This window comes from Ahaetulla prasina, chromosome 8, assembly GCF_028640845.1.
Source record: "Ahaetulla prasina isolate Xishuangbanna chromosome 8, ASM2864084v1, whole genome shotgun sequence".
Classification (NCBI taxonomy): Eukaryota; Metazoa; Chordata; class Lepidosauria; order Squamata; family Colubridae; genus Ahaetulla; species Ahaetulla prasina.
The window spans coordinates 43,928,384-43,948,393 of NC_080546.1; the positions used below are offsets into that span (position 1 = coordinate 43,928,384).

The window sequence follows — 20,010 nt, forward strand, 5'->3', positions numbered from 1 at the left end:
GATGGTAAAAAACTGGGATGTAATGATGTCTCAGCTGGTGGGCAGAGCTTCCCACCGCCGGCATTACCGGTTCGGTGAGCCAGATAGAACAGGAGGGATTTTACCGCTGCAACAAATGGAATTAGCAGTCACATATATGTCTACTCTTCATCTTTGAAGTTAATGCAATTATATACAGATCTAGAAATTTTTCTAAAGGAAATTCTGCCTCTGGCTCTCTTTTAAAAAAAATACATTTTTCAAGTACTATTAGAATTTCCACTTATGTTTTCATTGGGCAATTCAATGCAAAAATACGTTTGGCTCACATATGAAGTCAAGATAAAAAGACATAGATGTATTGTGAATGTAAAAACAGAAACACATTTCATATGGTCAGTACTAACATGAATATTTTTCCTGTAACAAAGTAAATTGATATAGACATTTTCTCCAGAACACTGTAAGTCTTACGATGCCTGGGATTAATTTCAAAAACGTTTGTTCAATGCACAATCAGTATTATGAGGACAATACTTGATCCAAACAGCAACTTTTTAAAACAGATATTTAATACCTCAAGGCAGGAGACCTTATTCCATCCTTGATAAATGGCTGTCTAGTCTTTTCTTGAAAACCTCCAGTGACAAGTCCCAGATAAATAGATCAGTTGATCTATCCACCATTTCATAGAAATTTAGAAATACAGTAACTGCACACTAGTGGTAAGATTCAGATGATTCTGTCTGGATTGCATGAACCGGTAGAGGCGACTGCAGGTGGCTCCGGCCACCCGGCCAGACGTAATGCACACTACTGCACATGCGCATATGTGCTCATAAGTGCGAACTGGTAGGAAAGGTAACTGAATCCCACCTCTGCTGCACACTGTTTTGTCTCACCAGCTTTTAATGACATAGTAATGTTCAACAACATCCTGATAAGATATTTTTCTTTATAAATTTATACCAGAGTATAAAATATCCTGCTTTTTAGTTTATCCACTATTATATATTGTCAAAGATAAGCACTGTTGACAATCACTAACTGCCTGAACTTTTCAAAAACCAGGTGCAGATTCCTTGGCTAGCCAAATATTTGTTACAACTAGTGGTATAAATTCTATGCAGACACAGTCTTAATGAGAAATGAAGTAAAGTTTTGTTTTAGATAGTGTAAATATGAAATTTTAGATAGTGTAAATATGAAACTTTCCAGTAAAGTTGAGTAGGAATCAATAAATAGAAATTATAGGTACCATCAGCAGAAGTTCTACCAGGTACCTAACATCTGGTCAACCATAATAGCAGGAGACATATTAGATGATTCATCAGAGTACGGGTTTTAGTTTTAAATGTCTGATGCCACATTGTTTGTCAAGCATCTGAACAGGACTTAAAAGTTACATTCATGGTGCTAAATGTATACTACAATATACCATATATAGTCACATGAAAAAGAAAATACACTCTTTTCGAGTTCTAGGGTTTTATGTATCAGGACATAGTAAAAATCATGTAATCTTTAGCAGGTCTTCTTTTTGTAAAATAAATGGTGATATATTAAAATGTCATATGCTGTTGATCATCTGAGATTTTATTTACCTTTTAATGATTTACCTGTTAATAATTCTTATGATTTTTACTATGTCTTGATACGTAAAACCATATAACTAAAAGAGGGTGTACTTTCTTTTTCACATCTGATACACAGCTTAGAAATACAATAGAAAATTGCTATTGGCTTTATTGATAGATTATTTCAATTACTAGAAGGTGATAGATACTTTCCATTGGAAATGCTGACTTAAATGATATTGTCCTGCCCAGCTCAAAGTTTATATATTTCTTGTACCTTCAGGTGACTCATTATAGTTCATGATATTGGTACAGAATGTGGTATATCTAAACTTGTTTTCTATTTAACCAATATTCTTTGCATGTGAATGTTGCACTAATGAGTGGATAACTGTCTACCATCTGGAATTCTGCTCTAGGCTTTTTTTTTTTTTTTTTTTGGAGGGGGGGCTGTGCCTTTCAACACTGTGACTGCCTGGACTAGTCCTTTTAGTTTTCTTGGCATGATTTCCCAAAGGTTTGCCATTGTTTTCTTTGTAGGACTGAAAGTGATTGGTCAAAGCTCATGGTATTAGAACTAGAAGTCTCTGGGTCTCTAGCCAAAATGACAACTTAGTGCTCTTTAAATATACTAGAGATGTTGTTAAATTGCATGATCACTTGTTTCCATTACTGCACACAATATATTTTAAATAAATATTTTAATTCTATTATTGGCATTGTACACTTAAAAAGCATATGGTCTGTTACAATTTTATCAAAATGTGAAAAAATGAATGTTACAGAAGTAACAAATGTAAAAAAAGAGTATTTTTCTTACTTTTCCTGAAAGTAAGAAAACTATTCTGTATAGGAAAACATTGATACCAAAAACAGAATTTAGATTAAGAAACAGGCGGAAAGAATGGAAGAGAAAATATTAACAAGAAACAACCCACTCCCAAACCCCCCTCCCACATTTTTAACACAGTATAATAGAAGCTTCATGGAAACATAAGGGCATTGTATAATCCCCCAAATTTAAAACAGAGATGTTTAAAAATATTACCTTTTATAAGTGACATTTAGGATTCCCCTTATTACAGAATCAATTCTTAGGATAAACTTCTTAGGATAAACTTTATACTCAGTTATGAATACCTGAGCAAAATACATATATGTATCATACAAATAAAGAATGCTGCATACAAATACTCATAACATTCTGTTTTTGTCTTTAAAATACATAAAAGCACAGTCAGAAACAGACTGTGCTCCCATATTTTCACAATGCATTTTAAAGATAAAAGTTATTTCTGCTGTTCATAGCTGATTCCATATGTATATCTTTCATACTAGAGTATCTGTATTGCATTACTAATAGAGCAATCATACACAGCTACTCAAAAGCAATTCTCACTAAGTTTAGATGATTTTACCCCCTGGGATAGGAAGTGAAATTACAACCCAGGCTTCAACTTTGTACATGCTGAATTTGATGGAACTTGATCTTGAGTAGACTCTTCTATGACTGCACTATGAGTACATTTTTAAAACTGGTCTCCTGTTCCAAGAGTGCAACAACTTATATTTTTTAATAAATATGTTTATTTCAAAATCTTCTATCACAGAATACTCTGCAGTGTAACACAAAGATCACTCAAAAGTCCTGCAGGAAGGCAGTGCTTAGAATAATAACCATAATAATGCTTAGTATCGTGCTATATACCTTTTTAATATTTAGGCAAATAATCCCCATTATGCCCCCTGTGAGTTAGAGTCATCATTTTTATTAGTTATAGCATCTTCTCATTTCTCCAGATGACAGAACTGAAATATCAATAGGGTGGTTTGTCATTCCAAAGTTATTATTCAAGTTGGCATTAATTTGGAACCAAAACAGTTTTCTATTCTCACTTTGCGTTTGGCCACATTATCTGTTCTATAAACTCTGTTATCTGTTCAATTTTATAATGTGTATCAGTTTCCATACAAGCTAAAAATACTGCAATTTGGGGAAACAAGGAAAAAAATCATTCAGAAGTTCTCACACATCCTTGTCAAAAATAATGCAATCCTAAAGTGCTCATGAGCTTGAACTGGTTAACAGGACCTCTTGAACATGAAACAATAATAAGCTTAAGCTTATCATTCTTTGCAATATTCAGATTTGAGCAACTGAAGGATAGAAAATATAGTTTCAGGGAGAATACAATAATTTCATTCCTTCATTCAGCATCTGCAAAATTGCTTCTCTCAACAAATCAACATAGTTGATATTTTTACATTTCAAAACAACATATTCAACTTGTGTACAAACACTCCCTTCACAACAAAACATTTTGCAGCCATTTTTAGAACTAATCATTCTTAATTTAAAAATCACAAACCAAACAAGAAATAAAGGATAAAGATCCAGATGCCACATATAAGATATTTTGCTTGAAAATATAATGCATGCAGTAGAAACAAATTTAACCAATTGTAATTAAATAAAACAACAAAAAAAGTATTTGTCCTTCTCAGCAGCATAGTTGCAATTATTTTAAATGTGTCTAACCACTGGCCCTGGCTAAAACAAAGTGTGTCCTTTTTTATCTACACTGATAAAATGGCTTGAGTATTTTATGTATTTGTATTTTGATAATGTCAGTACAAAGTTCTATACATACTGTTCAGCTTCTCCATCTTTTGGTTGCGTTGTACCATTTCTGCACTCTTCACTTACATTTGTTGCTGTCTTTTCTGGAAGAGATGCTAAATCTTTAAAAACATCCACATAATGCCCAAATCCAGGGCCCCAGTTCAAAAGGTTGTCCCAGTTGAAGTTCCCTCCTTGAGGTCCAAGTTTCAAAGGAGAAGTATCATTAATGCTGGATGCAGGGGCAGGTGCTTGTGCACCTACAGGACCACCACCCTCTCCCCTGCGGCCTGGATATCTCCTAGGCTTAAGTCTAGCACCATAATTGTCTTCATCATCAGCATCTGATTCATTAACTTGAGATAGTTTGGGCATTCTTGAAGTATACACCATGGGTTTTTCGCGATCATACTCCATCTCAGAACATGTAAAAGAGTCATGGGAATCACTGTCAGATGATGATTCTGGAGCTGGAATACCATCAGCTGGATTTCTTGTTCTTGACAGAGGCCTTCGGCAGTCTTCCTCAGAAGAAGATCTTCCATGATCAGCACTGCAGATACTTGGATTTCTAGGGCGTGGAGTGTTAAGCCTTTCCACCTCTTCAATAGAAAGCCCTACAGGAGGACCACTTTCGAGGGAAATTTGTCCTATTGGTTGCTTTAAGCGACTTCCAGGCCTGGAACTATGACCTGTCATCATTTGAGGACTCTTGCTTCTTCTCCCTAGTCTACTGGGATAATTAAAGATAGCAGTGTGGCAGACTTCATTGTGCATTTCTAAAGGGCTCCCTTCTCTTATAGAAAGATGCATTTCCCTTGCTGGACTATTTCTGTAGAAAGTGGATGCTTTGGAGAACGGAGCAGGACTATGACGAGAAAGATGGTTTGGTGTAGGGCAAGCAGAATGATTTAGTGAAGTCGTCCTTAGACCCTGACTATATGAAGGCTGGTAGGTTAAGCTACTTGCTCCCAAGGGCATAGGCGACTGTCTTGCAAACCCTAATGGACTGTGCCTTTGAATGGAAAATTTAGGAGTATGACTTCTGAACTGCTTATAATGCTGAATGATGTCTGCATCTGAAGGAGCTATACTGCTTGCATTATCAATGTCATAGTGTTCTATCTCTGCTTCCGGGGAGGCTAGAGGAGCACTAGGTATAGTCTCTGTGTTGTGTGATATATCTGTTTCATCAAATATGAGATAAGGATTTTCTCTTTCGATTATGTCAGGTTTTGGGTTTCCTTCAGGTTGCTTCCGGATGGTCATATCATCACCATAGGGCGGTATATTATCAGGATCATCAAACGCATCGTTCTCGCTGCCCTTCTTTTTCTTTTCCTTTGTTTTCTTCTCTTCTTTTGGAACTTTCGCCTTCTTTCCTTTGCACTGATTGCAGAGGATCAAGCTAAGCACAAGCAATGCCAACAAAGTAGCACAGCTGCACACAATGGCGGGAACAGCCCATAGTGGTAAAGAAAGTTCAGCTGGATAGAGCTGAGGGATACATACATAGGCACCATTTATCCCTGCCTTGCATACATGTCCCTGGGCACATATGACACCAAGGCACACAACTAGTATTTCACATGTTGTTCCAGTGTGTGATTCTGGACAACTGCAAATAAATCCAGCTCTTTCATCAGGTTCACAAGTACCTCCATTTTGACAGGGGTTAGATGCACAGGCTCCAGGATGAACACATTCATATGTATACCACTGGTTAATGCACATTAGTTCTCCTCTACAAGGATTGCTGGCACAGATGTTGGGACCACGACATCCAATCTTCACAGAGGAATCTGATTTAGATATGGTAGCAAGGCTATGTTGTCCTGTGAAGGGAAGGCTTTCTTCACCATATTTCAGGTAGGCAATGCATCCATCAAAATCTAAGAAAATAGAAAAAATGGATTTGAAAGTTGCAGTTTAACTAATTTAACCATTTTAATTGACAATCTAATGGATAAAAATAATTTTATAAAGCAATAATCATCAAATGGGATTTATATGTCAGATCCTAAAACAAAATAAACCTACTAAATATATCTCTCATATAAACTTTATTTCCTACCTTTTTATTTTTTTCACATAACTCAAGGGGGCAAATATCCAAGAGACATTCATTATCCTGTTTTCCCCGCAACAAAAACCTTGTGAGGTGAGTTGGGCTGAGAGAGAGAGATTGGGCCGAAGATATTTTGCTGGCTTTCATGGGACTTTTTGCCTAATGATGTAACCACTAAACCAAACTGGATCTATATTTATGTCAATTAGGTAGGGATTGGAACAACTTTAATCAACACTAAATTTGAATGTTTAGCACTTACAGAAAGTCAGTAACATAGCATAATCAGTTTTGGGTGAAGGCACCAGGCTAGAAACCAGGAAACTGTGAATTCTAGTCCTTCCTTAATCATGAAAACCAGCTAAATGGCATTGGGCCAGTCACCCTCTCTCAGCTCAATCCCAAAATAGGAGGCAGAAAGATTAGGTTTGCTTGCCACTTTGAGTTATTTATACAAAACATAAAGACAGGATATAAAAAACAAACAAACAAACAAACAAATAGTGTAAATCCCTCGGCATCTGGCATCATCAAAAAACCATGTATACTCTCTCAAAAACTATTTTAAATCTATATACAACTAAAATTCTGATTCCTGTAACCTTTAATGGCCAAAACAGTGCACCATAGAGTAAAATGTTTTGAAGCAAAGTAGCTCAAGTGCATTTACAACAGCAAATTTACAACGGCACTGAAAAAGGTGACTTACGACCATTTTTCACACCTGTGACTGTTGCAGCATACCCATGTTCACCTGATCTACATTCAGAAGCTTGACAATTGACTCATATTTATGACGGTTGCAGTGTCCCAGGGTTGCATGATCACTTTTTGCAACCGTCTGACAAGCAAACTCAATGGAGAAACCACATTCATTTAACAACTGTGTTATTGATTTAACAGCTGCAGTGATTCACTTAACAAATGTGGCAAGAAAAGCCGTAAAATGGGGCAAAACTCACTTAACAAATTTCTCACTTAGCAACATAAATTTTGGGCTCAATTGTGGTCATAAATCAAGGATTACTGTATAATACAGTTCAACATTAGTTATTTTCAAGGTAGAAACATCTCTAAATATATCCAAAGTTTTCCATAAAAGAAGTTACATTAGAAGCTCTTATGAAGGCATTGAAGAACTTGGTAAAGAAATATTTCTGAAATTATGACCCAACAAGGCATAGGTTGCCTGGTTTACATTAATAAACAGAATAAAATGAATAAAATCTCATTTAAATGTGGGTGCTGTTTTTGCTTTTAATTTAAGATTTGTTTGTATCCTGCCTTTATTATTTTGCAATTAATAGGTAGTAGTGAACATATCCAACACACTTTCCTCCTCCTATGTTCCTCACAGGCCCAAAATTACCCAGTTGATTTCATGGCTGGGACTGGATTTTTTTATTTTACATTTAGGGATTAGAATGCATTTAGATGATTATTATTGTATCCTCATCCTGTTTGTGTCACAGGTACCTTTTAAGGTGTTTCCTAATTGAAAAGATTAGCTGGTGATATCACCGTTGCCTCGGGGACACACATGGGAGCTCCTTTCATGTTGCTATTAAGAAGCTTGAGCGGATGATGGGACCTCGTCCCACCATGCAGAAACACTCGTATCTCAAACATAGGCTTGCTAACCTCCAACCCACTGTTCTAACCAAGTGAGCCACCATGCTCCATCATTATATCAAAGTAACTCTATCAGGTTTTGAAATTTAAAAAAAACACCTTGACTTGACTTCTTGTTTCTTCAAATCATATGCATTGTTTTTCCTAGGATGTTGTTTTTTTCTTTTGGTTTTAACTTAGCTACAGTCAAAATGAAAAAAGTAATCCATGCACTGTCTTCCTATTTATTAATCCTCTGGTTTGTAGCTTGAAATGAGACAAGCAATTTTTTTCACAAACTCATTTTTGGGACAATTATTTGGCAATGTTTAATGGACAAAAACCAGTTTGAGTCAAACAACAATTTAATAATTATTATTTATTAAGTACCAGTCATATTGATCCTTAGATTTTGATACTGTTTTTGAACCGTCTTAAGGGAACACTGAATAGCCAATGTATCCAACTGTATATAGAAGCAACAAAAGAATGCAAATTCATTTAAAGCTCTTGTAATGTAGTAGATCACATTGGTGTTCTGTGATGATTAAAGCCAATGGGTAAGTTAGGCACAGAAGATGGTTGCATGACTTTGCATCAGTCATTTTCTGCCAACTTTAGGAAAATGATAATGGCAAACAGTTTGCAAAAGTGTTGCCAGGAAAACTTCAGGGACTTGTCCAGGCATTCATCAGGAGTCAAGACTGAGTTGAAGGAACAACAGTAACAACTTACATACATTGTATGTGAATTAATTACTGAGTAATTAAAACTCTTTTTAGGACTGAAAAGTAAACATTATTTTGTAGGTGTCCTTTCTGATGGATGGATACTTTGTGAAAAAGTGGAATCTGAAGAAAACTTTTCTGAGAACATAAAATAAAAAACTGTTTTCTTCCAAAAAGACAATAAATTTGTAATAAAGTCCATATTTGGATTTGAAACATGCTAGTCAGAATCCTGCTGAGAAGGAAAGAGCCCATAATTCAGCAAGAGAAGGAAAGAGCCTATAATTCAGTTCTTCAGTTCAGCTGTTGATCTTCCTTCAATCAGCTGTTTTTTTCCATTTAAATGGACCAGTAGCCATCCGGTGCAGTGGTTAGAAGGCAGTATTGCAGGCTAATTCTGCTGACTGCCAGGATTCTATCCTCACTGGCTCAAGGTTGACTCATCCTTCCATCTTTCTGAGGTTGGTAAAATGAGGATCCAGATTGTTGTGGGCAATATGTTGACTCTGCAAATTGCTCAGGGACGGCTCTGAAGCAGTATATAAGTCTAAATGCTATTGCTATTGCTAAATCCTCTAGCATCTTACTTCCATCAGCTTCATTTCTGTGCAAGTAGTGAGTGAATAACCTTACAGACTTGCTTATTTTAATCAATTATGAGTAGAAAAAAAGCAGGGAATTTGAAATAAAATTTATTTTTCTTAAATGTGGGCATATTAAACCAAGAAAAGTAATATGAGTAATTGTTTCTTCCTGGTGTGGTTGATGAATATCTGTGTGGGTGAGAACGTAGGAGGCATGTAGAATCACAATCCTACAGGATTCTAGTATCATCTAAACATAATTAGCTGTGTTGTGTAGACTAAGATATATTTCATGCCTCTTGGGATCGGTTGTAGTTCATCTGAGATAGTGGTAGCCCATTCACCCTGGGTCTACTGTATAATGATACAGGAATGGTTTTCTGCCCATTCCACAAGTTGCAAATTATGTGAGGCCAAGGACCATGGGAAAATAAACACTATTTGGAGTGAAAGTGTGAACCGATGAAGATAGTAAAGTTACATATATTTTTTTAGATTTGTTATTCTAAATTGACTTTCCGTGTTTTCCCTTTCCCGTAATGATAATTATGGGCCTTCAAGTCATTTTTGTGGCCATCATTTGTGACCACAAAATTAGATTTTCTCAGGATGCTGTGTTCCAAGCCTGAGCCTTCATATCTTCCAATAATGCATCCATCATTGCTGTAACTGAATTCACCCATCTTACTGCTGACTGCCTTTTTTTTCCTTTCCTTTCCCCTTTCCCAATATTATAGCCATTTCTATAAAGCATGATCATGTGAACCTGGTCTTTATTCTTGCAGTGAAAACTCTAGATTCACTTTCATATACATCCTAGCCTGCATGAATTGATCTTTGCAGTTATAATCACTGCATTTGAATTTATTTTCCAAGCCCCCCCTCCCCCCCCTTTTTTTTTTTTTGCTTCTCTGCCCAGTGCTAGTCTGTGGCATATTTTTTGACACTTGATTTTTTTAACTGATAGAAAAGAATATTTTTAGCTCAGGGTTGAGCTATGGGGTCCTTGGTGTTCTCTAAACTTGGCTGTTTTCTTGCAGTAATTTCACTACCAAACTAGGTAACATCATCTGTGCTAGTGGAGATTGGGTTTTGCTCTCTTTTATACACTACTGTTTTGCCCTGTCAGTATTAGTAGGAATGACAACACACAAGTTTCTTAAAACACATTCGTAGCAGTTTCAGTTAAGACAGATTGTTCTGTTTGTTTTAGTAAGAAAGCACCATGGATCATGGCTGGAACATCTTGGAATGCTGAGGCTAAAACCCTACAAACAAGCAGTCTTGGCTTTGGTTTATTCCACAGCTAAATATTGCGCCAATATGTGTCTTAACAGCAGCCAATACTCACATGGTTGATGTCCAACTCTGCCAGACAACGCATATCATACCTGGCACATTGCATCTCACTCCTGTGTGTTGGTTACAAGTACTTAGCAATCTCATGCTGCCCCACATTAGAAGACAATAAGATCTCATCCAGCTATAGCAAAGGATCTGAACAATAAGGCCCTCACTATTCACCAGGATACTGTACAGTCCAGCACAAGATTGAAATTCCATAGGCCATTATGAAAAACAGCTACTCATTTAACATCTACCCAGTATAATTTTGACAATGTCTGGCAAAAGGAATGGTTCAAGCTATCTTCTTGTGGCATGTCATTAGTGATCCTTTTTCCAAATCACCTGGTTTTGACCTGCCTCATTCTGATCAGTCATGAAGATACCTAATGGTTTGTACTGGAATTGTATTAAAGGAGTAGATATATATCAGAGTTCCACAACCTTTTTAGCTTTGCAGACCAGCAGGCGGTGGTGGTTCAGTGTGAGTTTTTGACAAGCGTGCATGTACACAGCTCCATCTGCACAAGCAGCTTGCGCAAATGGCGCATGTGCACACACGGTCCCTCACTGTTTACGCAAGTGAGGATGGTGTGCAAACACACTCACCTGCCACATCCACAGCCCTGTTCTAAATTGCCCAAGGCTGGAAGTAGGTCGTGACCTGAGGCTTGGGGACAAGGTGTACATATTATATTAAATAATAAAACTATGTCTTTGCTGTTGCCTTTTGTGGTTGGCTTGTCTACAGGGCTAAATATGATTAATTAGCTCACAACCAGCCAGCCCAAATGGAGTAGTCTTTATCTCAAACACTAATACAGATTAAGCAAAGGAAGCTGAACTGAACTGGAGAATATACTTTGGCAGAAAGGTATCCTACTCTGGTCCCAACTAGAAATGTCCACAATGACAGCTACAAACAAATGAGCATTCAATATACCCACAAACTATGTAATGTTTGAGCTGATATCTGCATATATGCACATATATGACATGAAGATTAAACAATATTGTATTATATGCACTTTGAACATAGATGAACTATACATGTCATGGACTGAATCAACTCACCCTTGTATCATTAAGTCTGCATAACACTAACAAGAAATACTATTTATTTTACTGAAGGCATTCAACTGAAAATTTTCAAATCAATTGAAAAAAAGAAGACAATGATTTCTCTTGAATTGTGATTGAAATGAAGAATAATATCTCTAGGTTTCAGAAGTATTTCAAAGAATTTTAGGGATTTGTAATGTAATCTAAAGAGATGGATACTAAGTAATTTTTACTGTGCAGTGGTAAATTTCCCAGAACATTTTTCTTCAGATGTGTTTTTCTTCATTACCTTTGTATATATCTTGAATTGTTATATACTAATTTTTGCTTAATTTTTTCTGTTGATATTTATGAACATACAAGTTCATGCAGTTACTGTATAACTTAATTTGTTCTGTTAATATTTATGAACATACAAGTTCATGCAGTTATAACTTTCTATAAATCTTTGGCATGGCATATGAAGTGCAATTCAATATTAAGACAACTTGGTATAAAAATGGAATTTACAGAATGGCAGATTCTTGTAGCTTTTTAACATGGAACATCCATTACACTGGGGTGGGAGGGGGGAAATATCCCGCAGGCTTATTGCATGTTAAAGTAGGAGGTACATTTGACTAATCAATATATGTTAACAGAATAATAGAGTTGGAAGGGACCTTGGAGGACTTCTAGTCCAACTCCCTGCTCAAGCAAGAATCTCTATACCATGGGTGTCAAACTTGCCATCACGTGATGTTTCATGACAGTTTTTCCCATTCATGGAGCTGGGATGGGCATGGCCTGAATGTGACGCATCTGGTCCGCAGGCCATCAGTTTGACACCCCTGCTCTATACCATTTCAGACAAATGGTTGTCCAATCTTAAAACCATTAATGTTGGAGGGAAAGTTGGTTTTATTCACATCACACCTTATAAGAATTGAGGTTATTGTTGATTTAATTATTTATATTATACCCAGTGAAAAAAGAAGAATAACATTTCAACAAATTCCTTATATGGTGAAAATTCCTTAAAATAGACAATTTTAATATAAATAAATCTAAAACATCAGCTATACTGCTTTTGTTAGTCCTTAGTATCTGAATATGAATTAATTCAATATATTTTAAAATAAACCTGGGAAAAATATAATAACAAAGAAGCTGTTTTAGCACAGTATAGAAGATTAAAAATTACAATGTATGGCTTCTGGTTAAATGAATTATTAGAAAATTGTTGCTGAAAAGACTGCACTATTGAATACTCCAAAATATCATAAAATTAAATAAAAGTAATTCTTCCCCTTTTGGCGATACAGACTAAGTTTACAAAATATTTTTGTTACACTATTATGATGCAATTCAGGACCAGTGCTTTTCAGGACTTCAATTTCCACAGAAATTCTGGGAAGACAAGGAATCTTATATAATGCATAAATGGACTCTGGAACTTTGGATGCTTATTCAGTCCCTCTGCTATTTTAAATTAAGATAGCCTTGTATTAACTGCTTCTGCATTTGTATTATTACCATATATCCCTTATCTGTGATTGACCATTCATGTTATTATTTTTCTTTTTACCTGGTTCACTGCTTCTAGAAATCTGGTTAACTGGGATCCCACCAAGAGAAATTGTCAAGACATTTAGTCCTCCAAAATCTTGTGTGACATGTAGAATGTCTCGACTATGTATCTTGTCAACAGTGATCACTGTGGAAGTCCCATTCTTTTCAATTAACAGAAGATGCCAGTGACCATCAGAAACATAAGCCTCAGGAATACTTCTTTCCACCTTTCCACCTACTCCAGCATCAGAAACATACTGCACTTTGCCATTTTTTATCTGCAGTTAAAAAAATAGAGAATTTTTTAAGAAGTAGAAGTTTATGATGAAGACTTTGATACCTATATATTTTGTGTACAGTGGTTTAAACTATAGCAATTTTTAGTGTGATACATAAGTCACTGCAGGACAAAACTACTCCAATTTTTCCACAAACATTATGCAATTCAAGTATTTGCGCATTCTATAAATATGTACAGTAATAGCCATAACTCAAAATTGTGTTGATTTTAGATTTATGAAGAAATATTATTTCCACAGAAATTTCAATCCATATGTAGCACTCATATGCACTCATCATCATGAACATCAAGATCCCTAAAAACTTTGGCTTGTGTTCCAAAAGGTCTTTGTACATTCTCATTATCAAATGTCTAGTTGTCTACATTACTGACATATCTACTGCTGACTTGCTGTGCTTTTCTGTTTTTAACGGTAAATTGACTGGAACAATATTTCATCATTTTTTAAGACACTTGAGGTGGAAGTTTTCTTTGTTGCGTGTCTGGAAAATTAAACAAAACGATGAAATGGTGCACTGAACACTAAAACAGGCACAGAGAAAGAGAGAAAGAGAGAAAGAGACATGGACAAGGAAAAATATGTACCTCAGCCAAATTAAATATCTTTAAAAATCTGCTGTTTCCTCCCTCCCTGCCTCCCTCCCTCTCTCATCTGAACACATAGCAGGAGCAATTTAAAGGCATGGTGCAAATATGACCGAAGCCATTAGTAAGGAGTGAATCCATTACTTTCTCATGTTAATCAATTATCAATCCATTTTACTGTGTATTGATATAGATGGCTAACTAGAACTCAATATAAATGTTTTTACCGAAGACAAAGTTTGACATGAAAATTGACTTAGGTGTTGGTATGCTTAAAAGATTCTAAATTGGAACATGATGTTTTTATAGGAATCTGAATAAGGAAGAATACTTGTAGCGTCCGATGTTTCATTAAGAATATATGTGGTTAACATTGTTCCAGCTGCCATTCAAATACCTAACACATGGAGTCAAGACAAAACTGATTAGAAGCCAAATCATTCAGCTGTTTTAGTAGCTGGAGCTCTGCCCAGCACTAGTCAACATTCTGGTATTTCTAAGCTAAAATAATTAGGACGAATTCAGAATACATAAAGAACATTACATAGCTAGCTGCCCAACCAAATTTATTTACCTTCACAGTAGTATAGTTGCTGCTTTCCTGAATATGGATTAATACTCCACTTTTATTCCTTGTCCTGAATTTCACTTCCAGACTACCCATACTTCGAGGCTCCATAATGGCATTTCCAGTATAATATCTCATCATATACTCCCATTTTCTATTTTGCCTCATATGATAATCAAGACGTCCTTTGCCCTCTAAGGACAAAGCAGTGTCAGCTGTAAGATCTAAAATAAATAATAATATTTCATTAATAAATTCTTGTCATCTACAGTTTGCTTTCTACCCTTTTCCTGATGAAAAGTGGTAAAATATCTGCAACTATATATTAGGTCTTTTTTTAATTGTTAATTTGTTAACAATTGTTAACAATTCTACAATTGCTAATTGTAGAATTACTTGTATAATATTTAACTTTCTATATGTTGATAGAATGAGTCCAATCATTATGTACTCATTCCATACATAAAATCGAAATGCTAATTATCAGAAAAAAAAACAAATAAATATTATATTTACATTTTTCACAGTGTTTTCCTGTTAGTCCTTCTTTACAAGTACACTGTTGCCATGACCAATGATCCAGACATGTGCCACCATGTTGACAAGGGTTAATTGCACAAGTTCCTTCTAGTCTAGGACACCTAAATAAACAAAGTAATTTAATTGCAATTCAGCCACATATATATGTACATCCACCTATTCCATATTTTTATGCAAATCGGAATGCCACATATGGTCTCTTCTCTGTTTTCTAATAAAAGTGTGTGATATTTGTAATTTCTATAGAAATTTGAACTTAAGATTTCTCCAGATGCATTATTTATATTCTTTCCTTATATATTCATCCCGTATCTGGAATGTATATTGAGGGAGGAAGAAAGAAAATGAATGTGGTTTAAAAATTGGAGGAAAAAGTAATAATAAGCTATGCTACCCTAACAGCTGAAGTGTAAATGTTCTTGAAACTCTTGTAATGAAAATCAAGGAACATGGTGAAAAATGGGACTAAAATTAAATAGAAACAAAAATAATGAACAATAGATAGAGCATCTAGTCTGATATCTGACAGTGAAGTTAGAGAAGTAAACAGTGGGGAAATCAAAAATTTTTCCCTACCAGTTCTGTGGGTGTGGTTTGGTGGGCATGGCTTGATGGTCATGTGACTAGGTGGGTGTGGCTTGGTAGTCATGGGACTGGCCAACTCAATGTCACTCCACCCAGTCATATGACCCCCACCATTCACACCTGCCCAAATTTTGTGGCTCCCAGTGTTTTCTATGGGAAATGGGTCATATGACTGGCTAGGCATGGCCAACTTGATTGGTCTCACCCTTAGGAAATTTTTCCTTAGTCCAACTCACAATAAAATAGCACTGTTCCAATATTTAGAATAGAATAGAATAACAGAGTTGGAAAGGACCTTGAAGGTCTTCTAGTCCAACCCCCTGCTTAGGCAGGAAACCCTAAACCACTTCAGACAAATGATTATCCAATCTTTTCTTAAAAACTTCCAGTGTTGGAGCATTTATAACTTCTGGAGTCAAGTTGTTCCACTGATTAATTGTTCTGTCAGGAAATTTGAAGGGCTTCTACAAAAATGAGGGAGTCAATCTATTTTCCAAAGCACCAAAAGGCATAACAAGAAACAATGGATGGAAACTAACCAAAGAGAAAAGCAACCTAGGACTAAGGAGAAATTTCCTAAGGGTGAGACCAATCAACCAATGGAATATCTTGCCTTCAGAAGTTGTGGGTGCTCCATCACTAGAGGCTTTCAAAAAGAGTGAGGTACACCCCAAAAGGACAGTGCCAGGAACCGCTAAAACAATGCAGAAAACTTAAAAACAGCCATTCCGCTTTAAAAAAAAAGTCAACCCCAAAGCAAACACAGCAGCTGAGAGGGAAACTAAGAGCAGCTGCTCAGGCTAATTGAAAGCCTGGGTGTGCTGCCAAAAGCCATTAACCCTTCCAACTCTATTGTTCTCTATGTTCTAAATTGGGTGCTTCACAGCAGAAGCAATACAGCTTGCTGGACCACACATGCATTAAATTCACTGCCTGTATATTCAAGCTGCATTACTGTCCCCTCCTGTATCTTTTCTGCCAGGAAGAAACAAGAAGTAGCCAACAATGCAGCAGCTATAAAAGGTCTTGGGAAACTCCAGGGAGTATCAGCTGATCACAGAAAGGTTACTTAATACTCTTTATAATGAAAATGTTTGTAATCTTGTCCTTCTTCCTGAAGGGAAGAGTTTAATCCCATCCTTAGATGGGCGATTGATGGGTTTCTCTGCCCTAATCCTGTCAGTTTCTGTTGTTTATTGACTTGATTCAGCATGTATCAGCTGCATTCCAGCTGCAACTGTTAAGTGAAACTATTAACTGAAGGGAGAGAGACAGAGAGAAAAACCTCTCTTGCACTTTATTTTTAATTGGATCTCTGAACTACCTAAGCAATTTACTAACGGTTTGGGTGAACCAGTGAGAACCGGCTGAATTTCACCTGTGGAAGTAAATGCAAAAAAGGAGGGAAACTACATACAGTATGAAGTCCCATATTACTCACCTCTGATTTATAGCACAATAAAATTACAACTATAAAAAGCATAACTAAAAATCTAGGTTTTTTTATACTTATCAAAGAATGACATACTGATCTAAGATGCGTTCAGCTGACAATGCTTGGTTTGGTTCCAAGGGTCGTCCATTGACTGCAAATTCCATTATGCAACCCACAAAATCATAGCTTTCTACCTGTCCTTTTCTTTGAAGGACTTGGTCTAGTGATTTGATACCTCCAATGGTTACTCTGTTTGGCTGCACATCTAAAGTCCTATGAGTGGGGAGAATGAATGAAAACAGAGTAACTAACCATTATACATAAGCAAATTTGTAATTTTTGTGACAAAAATATCATTTACAAAAAACTATTTAAATGAAACACAAAATTTTCTCTGTATAGAGAGAAAGCTAGACTATTTTTTCAATCAACATAAACATTACATTTTATATATATACATTTTATTTTTAATTTTGATTGAATTTGATCAAACAGTAATTACAACAAATCTTTTACTAAGAATACCTCTCTCTTTTCCAAATCTTGATTCCTGGTGAGTCAACTATGCAAGTCAACTATGAAATTAATGTAAGTAAATAATATTTTTACCAGTTTAATTTTAATTGGTTTATCTATATTCAATTTAATTCAAGCCATTAATGACAATGATTTCAAACCATTTTTGGGTACATTGTCATAAATATTTTTTCTTCTGCATTTAATTCATATATATTGCTTTTAAAATCAAATACCAGTATGTTACCTAGAAGAAAAACATTGAATTCAAAAGATTCACACAATTACGTTGTTGCAATACAAGATGGGAGCTCAAACAAAGCAAAATCCAATTTCTTTTTACACATACAGTAAATAAGAGTGGAGATTTGTTCACGTTTCTATCACTTTGTCATTTTTGATGCCTTAGGACACTTTATTTATTTATTTATTTATTTATTATTTAAATTTATATACCGCTCTATCTCCCAAAGGACTCAGTGTAGCCTCTTTTCCTGCTGACCTTTATTCACTCTAATGTGAACCTCTGCCTCTAAATGGCTATTGAGCTATTCATGTTTCATCTTTAAACAGAGTTTAAAAAAATATCCTTGTCTATTGCTTTACAAATTCACTTTTCTTATGAGTAAAATTATCGATATTTGTTCATTATTTTTAATTATGTTTGATTAACATCTATCAAGTACCTAGTGGTCACAACTGATTTGTAGTAACATTTAATGAATAGTCTATCATTCCTGATATAGATTATGCATAACAGTAATGTTGCTAGTAATGCAGAATTTGGTTAATCATACATACATTTCATCTATTTAAGTAGTTGTTATAAAACAATTTGTACTCCTCATAGACCTTGACAGTATGTAAAGTCCTCAAATTATGATCACAAAATTATGAACTTCTGTTGTCAAGTAATGCAGTCATTGAACCATCATGTGACTGCACCCGGTTTTATAAACTTTTTTTCCTGCAATTATTAAGCGAATCACTTAGTCATTAAGTAAATCCAGTTTCCTGCACTGACTTTGTCAAAACCAGCTGGGATTATCACGAATGGAGATCAAATGACCCTCGGGCACTGTAACATTCATAAATACATCCATTAGGCCAAATGCCTAAATTGAGGCCATGGTCATAATTTCAGAGACTTCGTTAAACAAATGGTCATACATTGAAGACTATCCGTACTTCGAACATTTTCATGACAGATATTAACTCTAGTCATTTCTAAAAGAAAGGAATGGAGAAAGGATGGCAGTTTGCTTTCTCCAATAACTGAATTAATAATTCATATGAGTTCAGATTTGTATCTTTTCCTTATTCAAAACAGTCTTTAATCTCTTGCGGATCAGAGTATATAAAATCAAAGTTCCTAATAGTGAAAAATTAAAGGAAATTATCTTTACCAATCACTAGACACAGCCACATTGCTAACAGTGCAATAGCCTGGTTCCTGTTCATCAGAGCAAGAGTCCACAGTCAAGGACGCTGCCTACAAAATTGAAATCAAGAATAACATTTTGCTTAATACGTAACAATCAATCAAGTTTAAATTATTTTAATATTAAATATTCCACTATTTAAGGAATGCTATTGGATTTTGGATGGTCTGTTTCCATAACACAGTTCTTTATACATTATAAAAAGAAATATATATTAATGTATATATATTATCAGCTGTCAACAATACATGTAATGTTCACCTGACAAAACTCATGATTTCCTTTATTCCTAGAAAATTTACTCTGTATCCTATATATAGGATAACAAGTATTTCACAATTGTATGACGTCCTCAAGCTATGTAAAAGCTCTCTCTGAATTTTATTGATGAAAACTGATGGAACGTTTTTAGAAAGAAAACAAATATAAAAACTGTAGTAGAAATTGTACAATATGCTGAACATATTTAAAAACTCAGGCATTACCTTAAAAGAAGAAAAAAATAACTTCACACATGTTAAATTGTTGTTTTGTTGTATGCGGCCTTCAGCCTTTCAGAGGTTATATGGCCTCTGGCCACTCCTATGCATATCCATTCAAAGTAAATCCCATTAAGTTCTGTTGCTATTATTAATATTAATAAATGTGTATTTTGAAGTTACAGACAGAAATGGAAAGAGACAGATACAATGGCATAATTTGGCATGCCTAGTGCATATATACTTATTAATCTTAATGATTCAATAGGCAGAAGACAATGTTCTTCTTCCAGGAAACAAAATCATAGTGCTTTCATCAAAAAAGTATGGGTATGTATTTTTCCTTTTGTGAAGTAACACATTGCAAGGATAATATCCTTGCAAGGATAAAAACATAAAATGAAGGGAACAAACTTTCTGTTTTTTTTCTAGAAA

At 35.3% G+C, this 20,010-nt stretch overlaps 1 protein-coding gene across 2 annotated transcripts in view; it reads right to left on the bottom strand.

Annotated features, from left to right (window-relative positions):
- Nucleotides 1-2,223: 2,223 nt before the first annotated feature.
- The window catches only part of FAT4 (FAT atypical cadherin 4), a 127,968-nt gene continuing 110,181 nt past the window's right edge, over nt 2,224-20,010 (bottom strand). Inside the window, exons 13-18 of one of the 2 annotated variants that reach the window (XM_058192931.1) lie at nt 19,061-19,146; nt 17,232-17,411; nt 15,095-15,219; nt 14,585-14,802; nt 13,141-13,402; nt 2,224-6,068 (exon numbers count right to left, since the gene is read on the bottom strand). In XM_058192931.1, coding sequence (XP_058048914.1) covers nt 4,198-6,068; nt 13,141-13,402; nt 14,585-14,802; nt 15,095-15,219; nt 17,232-17,411; nt 19,061-19,146 — 2,742 coding nt within the window. In that variant the 3' untranslated portion in view covers nt 2,224-4,197. The remainder of the gene's footprint in view (nt 6,069-13,140; nt 13,403-14,584; nt 14,803-15,094; nt 15,220-17,231; nt 17,412-19,060; nt 19,147-20,010) is intronic. The other variant, XM_058192930.1, reaches the window with a different exon arrangement.